At 47.0% G+C, this 17,301-nt stretch overlaps 1 protein-coding gene across 4 annotated transcripts in view; it reads right to left on the bottom strand.

Annotated features, from left to right (window-relative positions):
* The window catches only part of LOC141080642 (uncharacterized), an 869,999-nt gene that overhangs the window by 701,060 nt on the left and 151,638 nt on the right, over positions 1 to 17,301 (bottom strand). For all 4 annotated transcript variants that reach the window (XM_073566017.1, XM_073566013.1, XM_073566014.1 and 1 more), the window contains exons 4-5: positions 11,786 to 11,842; positions 11,432 to 11,492 (exon numbers count right to left, since the gene is read on the bottom strand). In XM_073566017.1, the coding sequence (XP_073422118.1) occupies positions 11,432 to 11,492; positions 11,786 to 11,842 (118 nt within the window). The remainder of the gene's footprint in view (positions 1 to 11,431; positions 11,493 to 11,785; positions 11,843 to 17,301) is intronic.

The raw sequence follows: 17,301 nt of genomic DNA on the forward strand, positions 1-17,301 counted from the left end.
CTCAGAAATGGCAATTTTTTATGTCACCCCACAAGTGTTCTATTGGATTAAGGTCCGAGGATTGGGCTGGCCACTCCATAACCTAAATTTTGTTGAACTAGAACCAAGATTTTGCTTGTTTACTGGTGTGTTTAGAATCGTTTTCTTGTTCAAACACCCATTTCAAGCACATATCCTCTTCAGTGTAAGGCAACATGACCTCTTCAAGTATTTTAATATATGCAAACTGGTCCATGATCCCTGGTATGCGGTAAATAGGGCCGGCACCACAATAAGAGAAACATGCCCATATCATGATGCTTGCACCACCAGACTTCACTGTCTTCAGAGTGGAACTGTGGCTTGAATGCAGAGTTTGGGAGTTGTCTGATGAACTGTCTGCAGCCCTTGTACCCAAAAAGAACAATTTTACTTTTATCAGTCCACAAAACGTTTTTTCTATTTCTCTTTAGGCAAATTTTTTCCACTTCAGTACATGTTTTTTTTTTTTGTTTTTTTTTAAAACAGCCGGACATTGTGGAGACTTCTTGCTTAGGCCTGTTTTTTTGAGGATCCGCTGAATGAAGAATTTTAAAGGAACCGCTGCCCGGGAAGGGGAAGGGGAAGGGGAAGAAAGAGAGAGAGAGAGAGAGAGAGAGAGAGTCCTGATCATAGAATAAGCTAACGGCTGACACTTGTACCTTTAAGGTACTGGGTGTGAGACCGAGATCTAGGCCGTCCTGGAGGAACTCTAAGATCTGTGTAATCTTGGGACGGAAAGGATCTGGAAGATTTGGGGAGCACCAGGACGAAAACTTCTTCCAAATTTTTCCGTAAATGGCGTTAGTCACTGGTTTTCAACTTCTTTGTAGGGTTTGGATCACCCTGTCGAATAAGCCCTTAGCTTTTAGAACTCCGGCTTCAGTAGCCAGGCCACCAGGTTCAGTTTGCGCAGGTCTGGGTGCAGTAGAGGGCCCTGGTGATGGAGGTTGTCCCTCTGGGGCAGGAGTATTGGACCATCCTGAGTCATGTTTTGCAGGGCTCCGTACCAGCTCCTTCCCGACCACAAGGGAGCTACCAAGATTGTAGTGACTCGTTCTGCCCGTACCTTCTGTAGCATTCTTGCTATCAAGGGGATTGGAGGAAAGGCGTAGGCTAGGTTGAAGTGCCACGAGTGGGAGAAGGCGTCTACTTTCCACGCTCCGTTGGTGGGGCTGAGGGAGAAATATGTTTCTACCTTTGCATTCTGACCACTGGTGAACAGGTCCACCTCGGGATATCCACATCTTGAGACCAGCGATGAAAATACTGTCTGGTCCAGGCTCCATTCCCCGGGCTGAACGTCCCTCCTGCTGAGGAAGTCCGCTTCCACATTGTCCACTGCCCTTAGATGCACTGCTGATATGGACAGTAGATGCTTCTCTGCCCAGGAGAAGATCCTTGCAGCCACTCGCTTCAGGTTGAAGAATTTTGTGCCTCCCTGGTGGCGGATGTAAGACACCGTAGTCATATTGTCTGAGTAGACACCTACGTGATGGTTTTGGACGAGGGTTGCTGCTGCCTCTAGTGTCTCCTCTACAGCTATCAGTTCTCTTGTATTTGAGGAGCTGGAGCTGACTTCTGGGCCCCATAACCCCTGGAAGTGTGATTTTTCCACCGTCGCGCCTCAGCCTCGCTGACAGGCATCTGTGGTGATGATCTTTAGGGGCAGCTGATCCCAGCTGACCCCCTGCTGGAGGTTCTGGCGGTTAAACCACCATAGAAAGGAGGCCTTCACATGATCTGGAAGAGGAGTTCTCCTGGACAATATATTCTGGTGCTTTCTTGAACACATAAGAACGTAGGACTGTAGGGTCCGAGTATGGGCTTGGGCCCAGGAGACAGCTTGGATACATGCCGTCAATGATCCCAGCATGGACATTGAGTCTCTCAGGGTCAGTGCCCTTTGTTCACTGAACTTGGAGATCCTCTGAACCAGGTCAAGTTGCCGTTCCCTGGGTAAAAAGGATGTTCGCCCTTCTGAGTCCAGGAGAATCCCTAGGAACTTTTTCCCTTGTTGAGGGATGAAGGTTTGACTTCTCTAGGTTGGGGATCCAACCCAAGGATTTCAGAATCTCTAAAGATTTGTCTACGTCCTGGTTCAGGCGAAGCCTGGATGGAGCTACTATTAGAAGGTCGTCCAGATATGGGACGATGCAGATCCCCTGTTGGTGAATGAAGATTATTGCCTCCGCCATCACCTTGGTAAATACCCGAGGCGCTGATGATACCCCAAACGGCAGGACGTTGAATTGGTAGTGCCTGACCTGGGACCCCTGAGATACCGCAAATCTGAGGAATCTTCTGTGGTCTGGATGGATCGGGACGTGATAATAGGCATCCCTTAGGTCTATTGTAGCCATCACCCAATTCTGTCCTATAAGAGGGATTGTGTCATGATCCCAGTGCAGGTTTTTGAGCTGCACACCGGGGGTTAATGTCTGGAGCTCTGTGCAGGTTTTGACCTGCACACTTGGGGTTAATGATTGTGGCCTCTTTCTGGTTCTGGGAGAGCTTCATAAACCTCTGGGTAGCTTCAATCCCTGCCAGTTATACTTTTGCCTTTGGCCTAGTGTGCTGACCCCCGTGTGCCTGTTTGTTGCTATAGCTTGTTTATATGATTCTGACCCGATTGTTTCCCATTGTGAGTTTGCCTGTTGATTTTGTACTGCGTTATTATCTGTGTATGACTCATTGCCTGTGACCTGACTACTCTCTGCTCGCCCCTCTTCTACCTTGCAGCTATTTGTGTATGACTAATTGCCTGTGACCTGACTACTCTCTGCTCGCCCCTCTGGTACCTTGCAGCTATCTCTGTGTGTGACTCATTGGCTACGTCCTGACTATTCTCCCTGTCTATGCCCCTTGGTAACTTTGTCTCGCAGTTACTCTGCTAGGAATTGTCTTGCAGCTCCTAGCTCTGTGGAGTTTAGGCCACGCCTCTAGCAGTCACTTCAGGTCCTGCGGCTCTGAAGTACGCATCTATTCGGTTGCTGCCCGCTCCACAGGTAGCTTTGAGCACGCTTTCGCTTTACTCAGGACACGCGCACTGGCTCAGTGAGCAAGTTCAGTGCGGTGTCTCTGACATTATAACTGGCCTACAATTTTTTTTTCTCTCCTCACTTCTGCAGCATGGACACAATGTGTGCTTTATCTGAGCAGGTGAAATGCTTGACTCAGTCACTGCAGAAGCTTAGTTTGGAACACCAAGCCCTGGCCCAGTCCCAACGGCGGGTTGAGGACTCAGTTCAGGGGGTACTTTCCGCAGGCTTCCAGCAGGTGGGGAATAGAGATGTCATTTTAGTCCCACCTGAATCCCCGGTTAAATTACTAGATATGTTTTCTGGTAACAAGGATGATTTCAGGGCATTTAAGGAGGGCTGTAAGCTTTTTTTTTCTTTGAGACCCCGCTCCTCTGGGGATGAGAAACAGAGGGTGGGGGTGGTGATGTCCCTGCTTAGGGGGTCCCCACAAGCCTGGGCATTCTCGCTTTCCTCTTCTGCCCCTGAGAGAATGTCTGTGGATGCATTTTTTGAAGCCTTAGGGCTTATTTATGATGAGCCTGATAGAGTGCGGTTGGCTGAGGACAAAGTGATGAGTGTCTGTCAGGGGGAGCACTCGGCCGAATGATTCTGTACTGAATTCAGACGTTGGGCAGCGGAGATTTCCTGGGGTGACGCCGCCCTGCGGGGGCTGTTCCACAGAGGCCTGTGTGAACGTCTGAAGGATGCTTTGGCACTTCATCCTTTGCCTGACTCCCTGGAGGATGCCATGGTCCAAGCGGTTCGCATGGATCGCAGGCTGCGGGCTAGAGGCATTATGCAACGGGAAACGCCCTTATTCTTCAGTGGAGATGAGACCCAGACTCTTCCTATAGCTATGGAGGTGAACGCTGTCACCTGTGAGGGAAAGGAAAGAAGACGCCGCCGGGAAAAGCAGTTGTGTTTCTATTGTGGGAAATCTGGACATTGCAAGAAGGACTGCCCCTCCTGTCCGTCATCCTCCAAGATGGCGGGAAACGACTAGGTCTGGGTAGCAATCGAGGAGGCTACCCAGACCTTCAGGTACAATTTTCCTCATGTGCAAAAATGGTGCTGCAGGTGGAACTGGAACTTGGTTATGGTCCTGTTCAGACTACTGCTTTTATTGACTGCGGTTCGGCTGTGAACATGATTGATACCAAGGTTATGACTCTTTATAAGATAGGGACAGTCAGGCTTCACGATCCTGTTAAACTTGTGGCAATTGACTCATCTCCTCTTACCCAAGACGGTATCTGTTGCAGGTCTGAACGTTTTTCTCTAAAAGTGGGTACCACTCATGTGGAGAAACTAAGTTGTCTGGTGGTAGATAACTTGCCTGCAGGACTGGTACTGGGGATGCCTTGGCTTCAACGCCATAATCCTACCATTGATTGGGTTACAGGGGAAATCACTCAATGGGGATGCAATAGTAAATGTGGTAACCGGGGACATCTTGTTAACGCTGTTAAATCAGTGTCTGTGTCGTCTGTCGATCTGGAAGGTATTCCAGAGTACCTGACAGATTTCGAAGACGTTTTTTCCGAAAGTGAGGCTGAGGCGCTGCCACCACATAGACCCTATGATTGTGCCATTGATTTAGTACCCGGAGCCAAGTTACCTAAGGCTCGATTGTTCAATTTGTCTGGGCCTGAGCACCAAGCCATGAAGGAGTACATAGCTGAGAGTCTCCGCAAAGGGCATATCAGGCCTTCTGTGTCACCTGTGGCAGCAGGGTTCTTCTTTGTGAAGAAAAAAGATGGTGGTTTGCGGCCGTGCCTCGACTTTCGGGAACTGAACAAGACTTATGTAACCAGTTAGCTGGGGCCCAATGGTTCTCCAAGTTGGATCTGCGGGGGGCCTACAATCTGATAAGGGTTCGGGAAGGGGACGAGTGGAAAATGGCATTCCTCACATCAGAAGGACTCTTCGAGAACCTGGTAATGCCATTTGGGTTAACTAATGCACCCGCTATTTTCCAAAATTTCATCAATGTTGTGTTTTCTGATCTGATAGGCCGTTTTGTTATTATTTATTTGGATGATATTTTGGTGTATTCCCCGGACAGTCAATCTCACTTGCAACATCTAAAGACTGTTCTCCAGAGACTCAGGGAGAACCAATTGTTCGCCAAATTGGAAAAATGTTAGTTTTTTGTACAGGAGCTGTCTTTTTTGGGGTTGATTGTGTCCTGTGAGGGGTTTCGTATGGATCCTAAGAAGGTGCTGGCGATCGCTGACTGGGTTCAGCCTCGAGATCTCAAGGGGCTCCAGCGCTTCTTAGGATTTGCGAACTATTACCGGAGATTCATTAAAGGTTTCTCACAAGTGGTTAAACCACTCACGGATCTTACCCAGAAGGGAGCTGATGTAAAAAATTGGTCTGTACTCGCTAAGGAATCCTTCTCAGCAATTAAGAAATGTTTTATGTCTGCCCCGGTGTTGGTGCAACCTGACCCGTCCAAACCATTCATTGTGGAGGTGGATGCTTCTGAAGTGGGGGTGGGGGCTGTGCTGTCCCAGGGTCCGGCCACCCCTACCAATCTCAAACCCTGTGCCTTCTTCTCCAAGAAGTTCTCTTCAGCTGAGAAAAACTATGATGTAGGCAATAGAGAACTTCTTGCGGTCAAGCTGGCATTTGAGGAATGGAGGCACTTTTTGGAAGGGGCGGTTCACCCTATCACGGTTGTCACGGATCACAAAAATTTGGCATACCTTGAATCTGCTAAGAGGCTTACCCCTAGACAGGCCCGTTGGTCACTTTTTTTTTTTTTCACGATTTCAGTTCTCAATTACTTTTCGACCGGGATCCAAAAATGTTAAAGCGGATGCCCTGTCCAGAAGTTTTGATCCAGTGTCTCCCCCTGAGCCGCCGTCCTCCATTCTTCCCCCAGGGGTGGTAGTGGCGGGGGTCTCAACTGAGTTGGAACAAGAACTCCTAAGGGCTCAGGCCCTAGCTCCGGCAACCAGGCCAAGCGATAAACTGTTTGTTCCAGATTCATTGCGGCCTAGACTTCTGCAGGAGTTTCATGATTCTAGGCTGAGTGCTCATCCAGGTATCACGGCCACTAGAGAGGCAGTAACCAGGGGTTTTTGGTGGCCTTCATTAAGGTCCGATGTCAAGGAATTTGTTTCTGCTTGTGGCATGTGTGCCCGTTCCAAAAGCTTGCATAACCGACCGGCTGGGGAACTCATACCTTTACCGGTTCCTGATAGGCCATGGACTCATCTTTCCATGGATTTTATTACCGGTCTTCCACCTTCCAGGGGCAATACCGTGATCTGGGTGGTGGTGGACAGGTTTTCTAAACAGGCCCATTTCATTCCCTTGGCAGCATTACCTTCAGCAGAAACATTGTCAAGGTTGTTTGTGCAGCATGTGGTCCGATTGCATGGGGTACCCCTGAATGTTGTGTCTGACAGAGGTGTGCAGTTTGTGGCCAAATTTTGGAGGGCGTTCAGTATGAAATTGGGCATCTCACTCTCCTTCTCGTCGGCATATCACCCGGAGAGCAATGGTCAGACGGAACGCACCAATCAATCCCTGGAACAAATTCTCAGGTGTCTGACCTCCGCCAGACAGGAGGATTGGTGCGATGCGTTACCGTTGGCGGAATTCGCTTTTAACAACCGGGTGAGTCAGTCCACCAACATGTCCCCATTCCTGATTAACTACGGCTTTAATCCGCATTTTGGGGAGTTTTCTCGGGTGGATTCTGGTTGTCCAGGAGCAGAGGGGTCCGTTCAACGGTTAGAAAACCTCTGGGCTGAAGTCCGGCGTAATATCTCTCGGGCCCAGGGGAGATACAAATATTTTGCGGACAAAAAGAGAGCCTCGGGAGACATGTTTCAGGTGGGAGAGAAGGTTTGGCTCTCCACGCGTAACATCAACTTAAAGGTACCATCAGTTAAGTTGGGACCAAAGTTCATTGGTCCGTATGAGATAATGGAGAGTCAACCCTGTGGCATATAGGTTGCGTCTCCCCGCCTCCTTAAAAATATCTAATGTGTTCCATAAGTCTCTGTTGAAACCAGCAGGATCTGTCAAAGAGAACTCTGAGACTGTTGTTCCTCCAGTGCTGGTGGAGGTTCAATTGGAGTATGAGGTCTGACATATTGTGGACTCTCGGCGGGTGCGCCGCTCTTTGCAGTACCTGGTCCACTGGGATATGGACCAGAAGAGCGCTCATGGGTCCCTGCTCGTTCGGTACATGCAGATCGCCTGGTTCAGGCGTTCCATGCCAAGTACCCGGGGAAGCCTGGGGGTCCAGAGGCCCCCCGTTGAGAGGGGGTACTGTCATGATCCCAGTGCAGGTTTTTGAGCTGCACACCGGGGGTTAATGTCTGGAGCTCTGTGCAGGTTTTGACCTGCACACTTGGGGTTAATGATTGTGGCCTCTTTCTGGTTCTGGGAGAGCTTCATAAACCTCTGGGTAGCTTCAATCCCTGCCAGTTATACTTTTGCCTTTGGCCTAGTGTGCTGACCCCCGTGTGCCTGTTTGTTGCTATAGCTTGTTTATATGGTTCTGACCCGATTCTGTTTCCCGTTGTGAGTTTGCCTGTTGATTTTGTACTGCGTTATTATCTGTGTATGACTCATTGCCTGTGACCTGACTACTCTCTGCTCGCCCCTCTTGTACCTTGCAGCTATCTGTGTATGACTAATTGCCTGTGACCTGACTACTCTCTGCTCGCCCCTCTGGTACCTTGCAGCTATCTCTGTGTGTGACTCATTGGCTACGTCCTGACTATTCTCCCTGTCTATGCCCCTTGGTAACTTTGTCTCGCAGTTACTCTGCTAGGAATTGTCTTGCAGCTCCTAGCTCTGTGGAGTTTAGGCCACGCCTCTAGCAGTCACTTCAGGTCCTGCGGCTCTGAAGTACGCATCTATTCGGTTGCTGCCCGCTCCACAGGTAGCTTTGAGCACACTTTCGCTTTACTCAGGACACGCGCACTGGCTCAGTGAGCAAGTTCAGTGCGGTGTCTCTGACAGATTGCAGTCTTGACCGACACCATCTTGAATCGCCTGTATTTTACCACCTGGTTCAACGGTTTCAAGTTTATAATGACCCTGTGTTTCCCTGAGGGTTTTACCACCACGTAGAGGCGAGAGTAGTGGCCCTTGCCTATTTCTCGCTGTGGAACCGGGGAGATTGTGTTTTTATATCTGACAGCAAGGATCTTTGGAGGTGCGCTTGCAGAGAGGTTATTCTCAGGCATTGAGGGGGAGGACTCTCAAATTTCAATCTCAGTCCATCGCGAATAGTGCGGAGAACCCACTGGTTTGATGTTATGGACTGCCATTGCTCTATGAAATTCGAGAGTCGGCCCCCAACCGGAATACCGTCATTGCTTCTCTGTGGGGTTTTGTTGTTGCTGGGACTGGGAGGCCAGAATATTTCTGCCTCTTCCTCCCTTCGGATAGCTCCACCTGCCCATTTTACCTTTCCCTTTGAATTCTCTCTGGGAAGGTTGGTCACGGGGGGGGGAACGAAAAAACCGTCTCCTAGGTTTCCGCTGCTCTGGTAGCGACTTCTTTTTATCCGTGGCCTTCTCCACGATATCATCCAGGGCTGGGCCAAATACGTACTTCCCGTGGAAGGGAATCGCACAGAGTTTTGACTTTGACGTGATATCTCCTCCCCACGATTTCAGCCACAGCGTCCTTCTTGCTGAGTTGGAGAGGACTGCCGATTTTGCCGCTACCCGAATGGACTCCACAGAGGCATCGGCTAGGTACCCTGTTGCTTTTTGCAGTAGTGGCAGGGAATCGAGGATCTCTTCCCTGGAGGTTCCTTGAGAGAGGTGGTCCTCCAGTGTACGCAGCCAGCGAAATAAGGACCTCGCCACACACAGAGGCTATATTAGCCTTGAGCAGGGTTGTGGAGGCATCCCATGATTTTCTAAGTAGGCTTTCTGTTTTATGATCCATAGGACCCTTGAGTTGAGATGAGTCTTCGAAGGGAAGAGCCGTCCTTTTCGTCACTCTGGATACCTGCACGTCTATTTTGGTGATCTCCCATAGTGAGCAATCCCCCTCCAAAGAAAATCTGTTCCTCATGTCTGATGGGGTAGTGAGCCATTTTTCAGGAAAGGCACATTCTCGCAGAACTAAATTTTGGATGTTCTCATGGATGGGGAATCCTTTTTGGTCTTTGAGTTTCAATTCCCCAAACATTTCATCCTGAACTGAGTATTCCATCTCTGTCTCCTCTAATCCCATGGTGCCCCTTACCATGCTAACTAAGTCCCCCATGTCTTCCGATGCAAAGTAATATTTTTTGTTATCGGGTCTGGGGGTAGAGGTGGAACTTTCGTTTTCCCATACATCCTCTGACTCAGAGGCATCAATTTCGCCCGAATCTGAGTCCGACTCCGCTGGGGGCGCTTTCCTTTTCTTAGCTGGAGGGGGTTGTGGTGTCGGGGTTTGGGCACTCGTCGTCCTAGAAGATTGCATTTCTTGCTTGATGAGGGATTTTATACTGTCCAGAAGGGAGGGTTATTCTGCGCGGATTACTTCATCTGTGCAGGGCTGACATAGTTTTTTCCTGCATGTTGAGGAGAGTTTGGTACCGCACACGCACTTGCGGCTTGGTTTCTTTATGGGGTCAGGGGTCTTGTCTCCCTAGAATAGAGAGAGAAGGCATACTAAGTCACCTCGCCATTTGGACAGAATAAAGGGGGACCGGTCCTGCTACTTACAGTAGGAGGGAGCACGCTGGGCTCCGCAGAAGCAGAATGAGAGGGCTTCTCACCGTCCATGGTCAGTCTGTCACAGTCACCAGTGCAGAAATGGCCTTACCTGGACGCCCTCTGCCAGGGTCTTAAATAGCCAAGGCTCCACAGCGTCTTTCGTGCTCCTCCTCCCCTGGTCCACAGCTGGGGGTAATCATGATCACCCCTCCTCACATCCACTTCTCAGCTGTCCACAGCCTGGGGACGCCACTCCGCCCCCTCCCCTCGAACCCCTGGCCACCGCCCGGTGCAGCCCCTGCATCACCTTAGACCCCCCAGTGCCCATCCCTGGGCGGGTGAACGGGTGGCGAGTGACACGTCAGGCGGCGAGTGACTCAGGCGGGTGGGAGGGTGGACAGCATCGGGCGGGTGAGCGGGCAGAGTGCTGGGTGCGAGTTCTCTCGCCTCCCAGAGACGCCGCCCGTGTTCCCTGGTGGCTGCCGAAACGGGAAATGTGCTCGGATGCGCCGACGTCGTGGGAAGGACGCCGGGGAGCTCCGTGAGGACCCCGGCTACACGTCACCGCCATGCTTTACCCCGCAGAGGGGGTGCAGGAAAGGCGGGAGAGGGGTCCCGAGTCGCGCCTGCAGGCGGAGATGGGAGTGGCCAGAACCGAGGAGGGAGGAAACGGAGTCCCCGACCACCTGCCGCCCGGCTCCAGGTAAGAGATGAGGTGCTCCGGTCGCCGCCACGGCAGCAGCATCGGACCTCTCATGCCCCCATAGGGGACAGGAAAAACACTGGAGGTAATAGGAAGGGGAGGGTTATTTAATCTCTTGTGCATTTTCTGTCCCCTATTAGGGAGGGGAGACATCCTCCGATAACTGCTGTTGTGGAAGGTGACTAGAGAAACAGTGATTAAGCTGGTTAGTCATATTGGACTGCTATTTTGAACACTACTGTAGCTCACGTCGGGTGACCAGGCAGTTGGGCTTGATTTTCCGATCTGAGCACAGTCCCTGTTACAATATGTGTGAAATCAGCGATAGCTCAAGTTTGCATGCTGCCAACTTGCTACTGGTGTAGTTTACAGTAGTTTTGTTTTCTTACATTTATCAAGCCTCCAAAGAAGTTGTTCACTACCTGGACAACCCCTTAAAAAATAAGGTAGTCCCCCTTGTACTCAACTACAGTGCCAGCACCATTCCACTGATGTTGACGTTGGGTCTACTGGAGATTCCATAACATTGTTATAACACGTCAGCCCTAGAGCAAATCAGCATCCACCATCAGGCAGCAGCACTCTCACTAATTAAACTAATTAAATTAGTGAGAGTGAAGCTACCTGATGGCGAATGCTGATTGGCTCTTGGGCTGACATGGTATAACAAATGTCACTCAAGCCCCGATAGAGCAAACGCCAACATCGGTGCAATGATGCTGGCACTGTGGGCAAGTATACAAACTAGTCCGAGGTTCATCTGAACAAACGGGAGAAGTGAGAGTGCATCAGCTGGAACCGCAGGGAAGTATAAGGTGTTTTTATTTTAAAACTGGGACTACATTATTTAAAAAGGTGTTATCCAGGTACTGTGCAACCTCTTTTAGGTGCACACTAAAATCACATTTTTCGATTACAGACAAAATAATTCCTTTTATATGTTTTAATATTTTCTAAATACCGTTATAAAAACAAAACAAAAACAAAAAAGATCTTACCAAAATACGTTAGCCACCAAGCTTGAAAATTACAAAGGACGCCATCTGGTAAGACTTCACTCTGGGAAAAAGAATATAAATAATATTCCTTAAAAGACCATAGAAACCTAAAGACACTAAACATCCCTTCTCTTGCGCTGTCCTTGGCCCTCTACCATAAGACAGTCCGAAGACAATAAAACTGCACTCACTGATGAATTACGGGGATGCTGAGAGAAAATGACTCCTGATGTAAGAAGTCTATTTTGTCAGGTTTAATGGTCACTGAAAATTGATTTGTAATACAGAACTAATGGCGGTGACTTGTTAATGAATTCACTGTATAAACTCTCATGTAAAACAAGTGACTCTTACCATCACATAAGCGATGCTGTCAAAGAAAGCAGCAATGGCCAAACTGAGAATCATTTTCTGTGGAGGAGAAAAAGGTGTTATATTAGACATTAATACAAACATTTGCATCTCATTCAGATTCTAAGGCATGCATTTTAAAACGTAGAATTCTATTTAGAAGAGAAATTAAAAATATGTTATCAGAGATGTTTTATTCAACGTGAATGAGGAGTTCAGAAGTTGGGGATGGGGAGAAGTGTATGATAATTGGATAAAGAAGCATTTTTCACTCATCTCTATATATAAAAATCAGTGTGTGTGTGTGTGTGTGTGTGTGTGTGTGTGTGTGTGTGTGTGTGTGTGTGTGTGTGTGTGTATCACCAACCAATCACGAAGCATCTTTCATTTCACCAGAGCTGTTCAAAAGAAGCTAAGCTGTGATTGGTTGCCATGACCAACAGTTTTCCTTGCAACCAATCACTAAGCATCTCTTATTTCACCAGAGCTGGTTAAAAGTAGCGGAGCTGTGATTGGTTGCTATGCGCAAGTTTTCCCACTTGACAACACCTCAGCAGACACTGACATGGTGGGAGAAATCTGGCATCCCCAGGAACATAAGCTCCAGCCATTGTCTGTCCCCCAGAAAGGAGCAGTGAGCACATGACAGAAATGAAACCCCCACCCGTGTGGTATCATTAAGTGACACACATGAATGTAGGAAAGTGCACATATTTAATGTCATGTGGATTTAATATTTTCTCATAGACACTTTTATGCATTATTGATGTGTTACTGTGCTCTGATGCTGTGAGTTTTTTTAAAGTGCTACTTTCCCCATAATTCACCTGAATATACCCATATAACACGTAATGCTTTTTCCATAACAACCCATTAAATATGATACTATACTGCATACAGATGCTGTACATCCATGAGCAACTCAGCCGGACAAATTATAAGTTGACGGTGCATGAAAATGTGTGTGAAGGTTTGTCTACTGTACTAATGTATAAGGTTTGTGTCTGTCCATTGGTGAAAAGCATGACTGTGATATTTATGGTGGCAGATATATCAGCCTGATCAGTAGAAAACCTGGGATCTAAGTGAACCATGTTTCTGTGCAATTTCACTATTCTACTTTTACTGGCTTTGACGGGATGTGGGATATTAGGGGTAGTAGTCCGGTAGCTCTGGCTGACGAGATGATGTGGATTATAGATGTGGGATATTATAGTGAATGTGGCTATGCGGAGTGGGCGGGGCTCTACACTCAGCTTTATCTAATATATAAAGCTCAAAGTGTGTATGTATGTATGTATGTATGTATGTATGTATGTATGTATGTCCAGGATACGCATCCGCACCGTCGCAGGTACAGCCACAAAATTTGGCCCAGTCACACGTCTGGACCAAACAATTTTGCCCCTATCTAAATACTGGGGAAAAAGTGTGTGCGCGTCAAGCCCCGCCCCTCATTATGATGTCATAATGCCCCTATCTACATAACCGGGAAACAGTGTGTGCGTATCAAGCCCCGCCCCTCATTATGATGTCACAATGGTTGCCATGGCGACGCTGATGTCATCAAGCCCCACCGCTCATTATGATGTCATAATGGTTGACTATGGGATGGAGGATGTGTGATGGGTATTTGGGCACGGGCCTATGGGATGGCGGATATGTATGATGGGTATATGGGCACGGGACTATGGGATGGAGGATGTGTGATGGGTATATGGGCACTGGACTATGGGATGGCGGATATGTATGATGGGTACAGTGGGGCAAAAAAGTATTTAGTCAGTCAGCAATAGTGCAAGTTCCACCACTTAAAAAGATGAGAGGCGTCTGTAATTTACATCATAGGTAGACCTCAACTATGGGAGACAAACTGAGAAAAAAAATCCAGAAAATCACATTGTCTGTTTTTTTTTCATTTTATTTGCATATTATGGTGGAAAATAAGTATTTGGTCAGAAACAAAATTTCATCTCAATACTTTGTGATATATCCTTTGTTGGCAATGACAGAGGTCAAACGTTTTCTGTAAGTCTTCACAAGGTTGCCACACACTGTTGTTGGTATGTTGGCCCATTCCTCCATGCAGATCTCCTCTAGAGCAGTGATGTTTTTGGCTTTTCGCTTGGCAACACGGACTTTCAACTCCCTCCAAAGGTTTTCTATAGGGTTGAGATCTGGAGACTGGCTAGGCCACTCCAGGACCTTGAAATGCTTCTTACAAAGCCACTCCTTCGTTGCCCTGGCGGTGTGCTTTGGATCATTGTCATGTTGAAAGACCCAGCCACGTTTCATCTTCAATGCCCTTGCTGATGGAAGGAGGTTTGCACTCAAAATCTCACGATACATGGCCCCATTCATTCTTTCATGTACCCGGATCAGTCGTCCTGGCCCCTTTGCAGAGAAACAGCCCCAAAGCATGATGTTTCCACCACCATGCTTTACAGTAGGTATGGTGTTTGATGGATGCAACTCAGTATTCTTTTTCCTCCAAACATGACAAGTTGTGTTTCTACCAAACAGTTCCAGTTTGGTTTCATCAGACCATAGGACATTCTCCCAAAACTCTTCTGGATCATCCAAATGCTCTCTAGCAAACTTCAGACGGGCCCGGACATGTACAGGCTTAAGCAGTGGGACACGTCTGGCACTGCAGGATCTGAGTCCATGGTGGCGTAGTGTGTTACTTATGGTAGGCCTTGTTACATTGGTCCCAGCTCTCTGCAGTTCATTCACTAGGTCCCCCCGCGTGGTTCTGGGATTTTTGCTCACCGTTCTTGTCATCATTCTGACCCCACGGGGTGGGATTTTGCGTGGAGCACCAGATCGAGGGAGATTATCAGTGGTCTTGTATGTCTTCCATTTTCTAATTATTGCTCCCACAGTTGATTTCTTCACTCCAAACTGGTTGGCTATTGCAGATTCAGTCTTCCCAGCCTGGTGCAGGGCTACAATTTTGTTTCTGGTGTCCTTTGACAGCTCTTTGGTCTTCACCATAGTGGAGTTTGGAGTCAGACTGTTTGAGGGTGTGCACAGGTGTCTTTTTATACTGATAACAAGTTTAAACAGGTGCCATTACTACAGGTAATGAGTGGAGGAAAGAGGAGACTCTTAAAGAAGAAGTTACAGGTCTGTGAGAGCCAGAAATCTTGATTGCTTGTTTCTGACCAAATACTTATTTTCCACCATAATATGCAAATAAAATGAAAAAAAACAGACAATGTGATTTTCTGGATTTTTTTTTCTCAGTTTGTCTCCCATAGTTGAGGTCTACCTATGATGTAAATTACAGACGCCTCTCATCTTTTTAAGTGGTGGAACTTGCACTATTGCTGACTGACTAAATACTTTTTTGCCCCACTGTATATGGGCACGGGACTATGGGATGGAGGATAAGTATGACGGGTATATGGGCATGGGACTATGGGATGGAGCATGTGTGATGGGTATATGGGCACTGGACTATGGGATGGAGGATGTGTGACGGGTATATGGGCACGGGACTATGGGATGTAGGATATGTATGATGGGTATATGGGCATGGGACTATGAGATGAAGGATGTGTGATGGGTATATGGGCACTCCACTATGGGATGGCGAATATGTATGACGGGTATATGGGCATGGGACTATGGGATGGAGGATATGTATGATGGGTATATGGGCACGGGCCTATCTATGGGATGGTGGATATGTATGATGGGTATATGGGCACGGGACTATGGGATGGAGGATAATTATAAATTGTTATAACTAACCACAGTTAGTTACTATGCCCGGGCAGTGCCGGGCTCTTCAGCTAGTATATAGATATAATCATTATAATTTGTTATAACTAACCCTAGTTAATTACTATGCCTGGGCAGCGCCGGGCTCTTCAGCTAGTAATATATATTACAAAGTTTCTTATACTTGCTTATATTATTTATTCATACAATGGTTGTTGAAGTGACAGGTACCCTTGAAATGGTCTCTATCATTTTAACAAACTGGAAACATGCTAGAGCTAAATTTTAGAATTATTGTTGGGCGCGGAGTCCATTGGTAACTGTTCAGCTCTCCATACCTCATTAACTCTGCTCCACGAATTTTGGCAAGCCTTTTTTGTGCACACCTACCAGCAAAACTTCATGGATTACTATATGACAGGGACCCAATGACTCCAATTAATAAACATGTTTTCACCAGAAATATGGCGTAAAAAAAATTTGATAATTCAAAAAAATTTTCTGCAACTCGAGGTTGCACAAAAATTTTGCAACTTTTGGTGTTTTCATGCTAGTTTCACCCAGCTACACCAAAATGGATGGATCTGGGTTGGGACCGAAGCATAGCTTACGCTAGACATCTTACTCCAGTCTGGAGTAAAAGATTTAGGGCAAGGAGCACAGAGGCACATGCCACTTATACAACATGCTGGATTTATTATGAGGTGCATGCTTCTTAATGAATCAGGCCCCTCTAACTCCAACACATCCCCTCATCAAGACCAACATGAAAATGCTGATCTTGAAGAATTGGGGCCAATATATTTAATGCCTGAGACAGCTTTAATTTTAGGAGTTACTTTAACTACATTAGGAAAGTGAATGATAACACTTTGTCCAGTTTCCCTTCAATGTCAGAAGAATAAAGATCCTGTAAGCAGTTCGTTAACACAGGGTCTGCAGCAAACAATGCCTGTGTTCTGCGGATGCTGGTGGCAAGGAAGAAAAAGGTGTTATAGTTTCATAATTTACTTTGCTTTAAATGGGTTGTGATTTAGTTCCATGTATTCAAAGTACTTTGAACTCATTTCCTCATTATAGCAGCTGTCCAGTTCAATCAAATGTTCATGTATATAACATTGCTTTTATGAGCAAAAAAAATCAAATAAATAGTGTTCCCTCTTTACTGTAATCAACAGATGAACTTTCACCTTTCACCATGCAGGCAGTAAAAAGATACAAAAGTTGGCTATTTGTACTTAATTCATCAAAGGAATGGCTGTAAAGTATACAAAAGGAGTGGCCAAAGTGCAAGATCTACATTTTGTAAAGCCTGAGCCAACAGATCCTTCAGCAACAAATGTACGTGGCATGTGAAGGACACATCTGCCCCTCTTTTGCATCTATAATAATGACACAAGGCACTGGTGTTATCTCATGTGGAAAAAGATCCTTTGGGCCCTTGTTGGAATATGAATGGTACAACAACTCCATTCCTGTTTATGAGTTTTTAGTTGCTAGATTTGTATGCTGGTCATAAAGTCAGATAAAAAAAAACTCCCAGAGGCTCACACAGGGAAAGCATGTGACTGTATTTCCTATGTCTGTGTATGAGAGAAGCAGCCTGCTGTAGATGCTGCACAGATAGAGACACACAAATGATTTATTCCTGATCTATTAAGCTTATCATATATTGTTCCTGATTGTTACTGAATAAAGAAGGTCTGTTGTCACGTCACACGCTTGGAGCGTATCGTGAGTAATCTGCTGCCAACACCCCTTCTGTCAACAGGGCCTTGGAATAACTTCTA

The sequence above is a fragment of the Dendrobates tinctorius genome, unplaced genomic scaffold (assembly GCF_039654945.1).
Source record: "Dendrobates tinctorius isolate UK_male_01 unplaced genomic scaffold, ASM3965494v1 ptg000016l, whole genome shotgun sequence".
Lineage (NCBI taxonomy): Eukaryota > Metazoa > Chordata > Amphibia > Anura > Dendrobatidae > Dendrobates > Dendrobates tinctorius.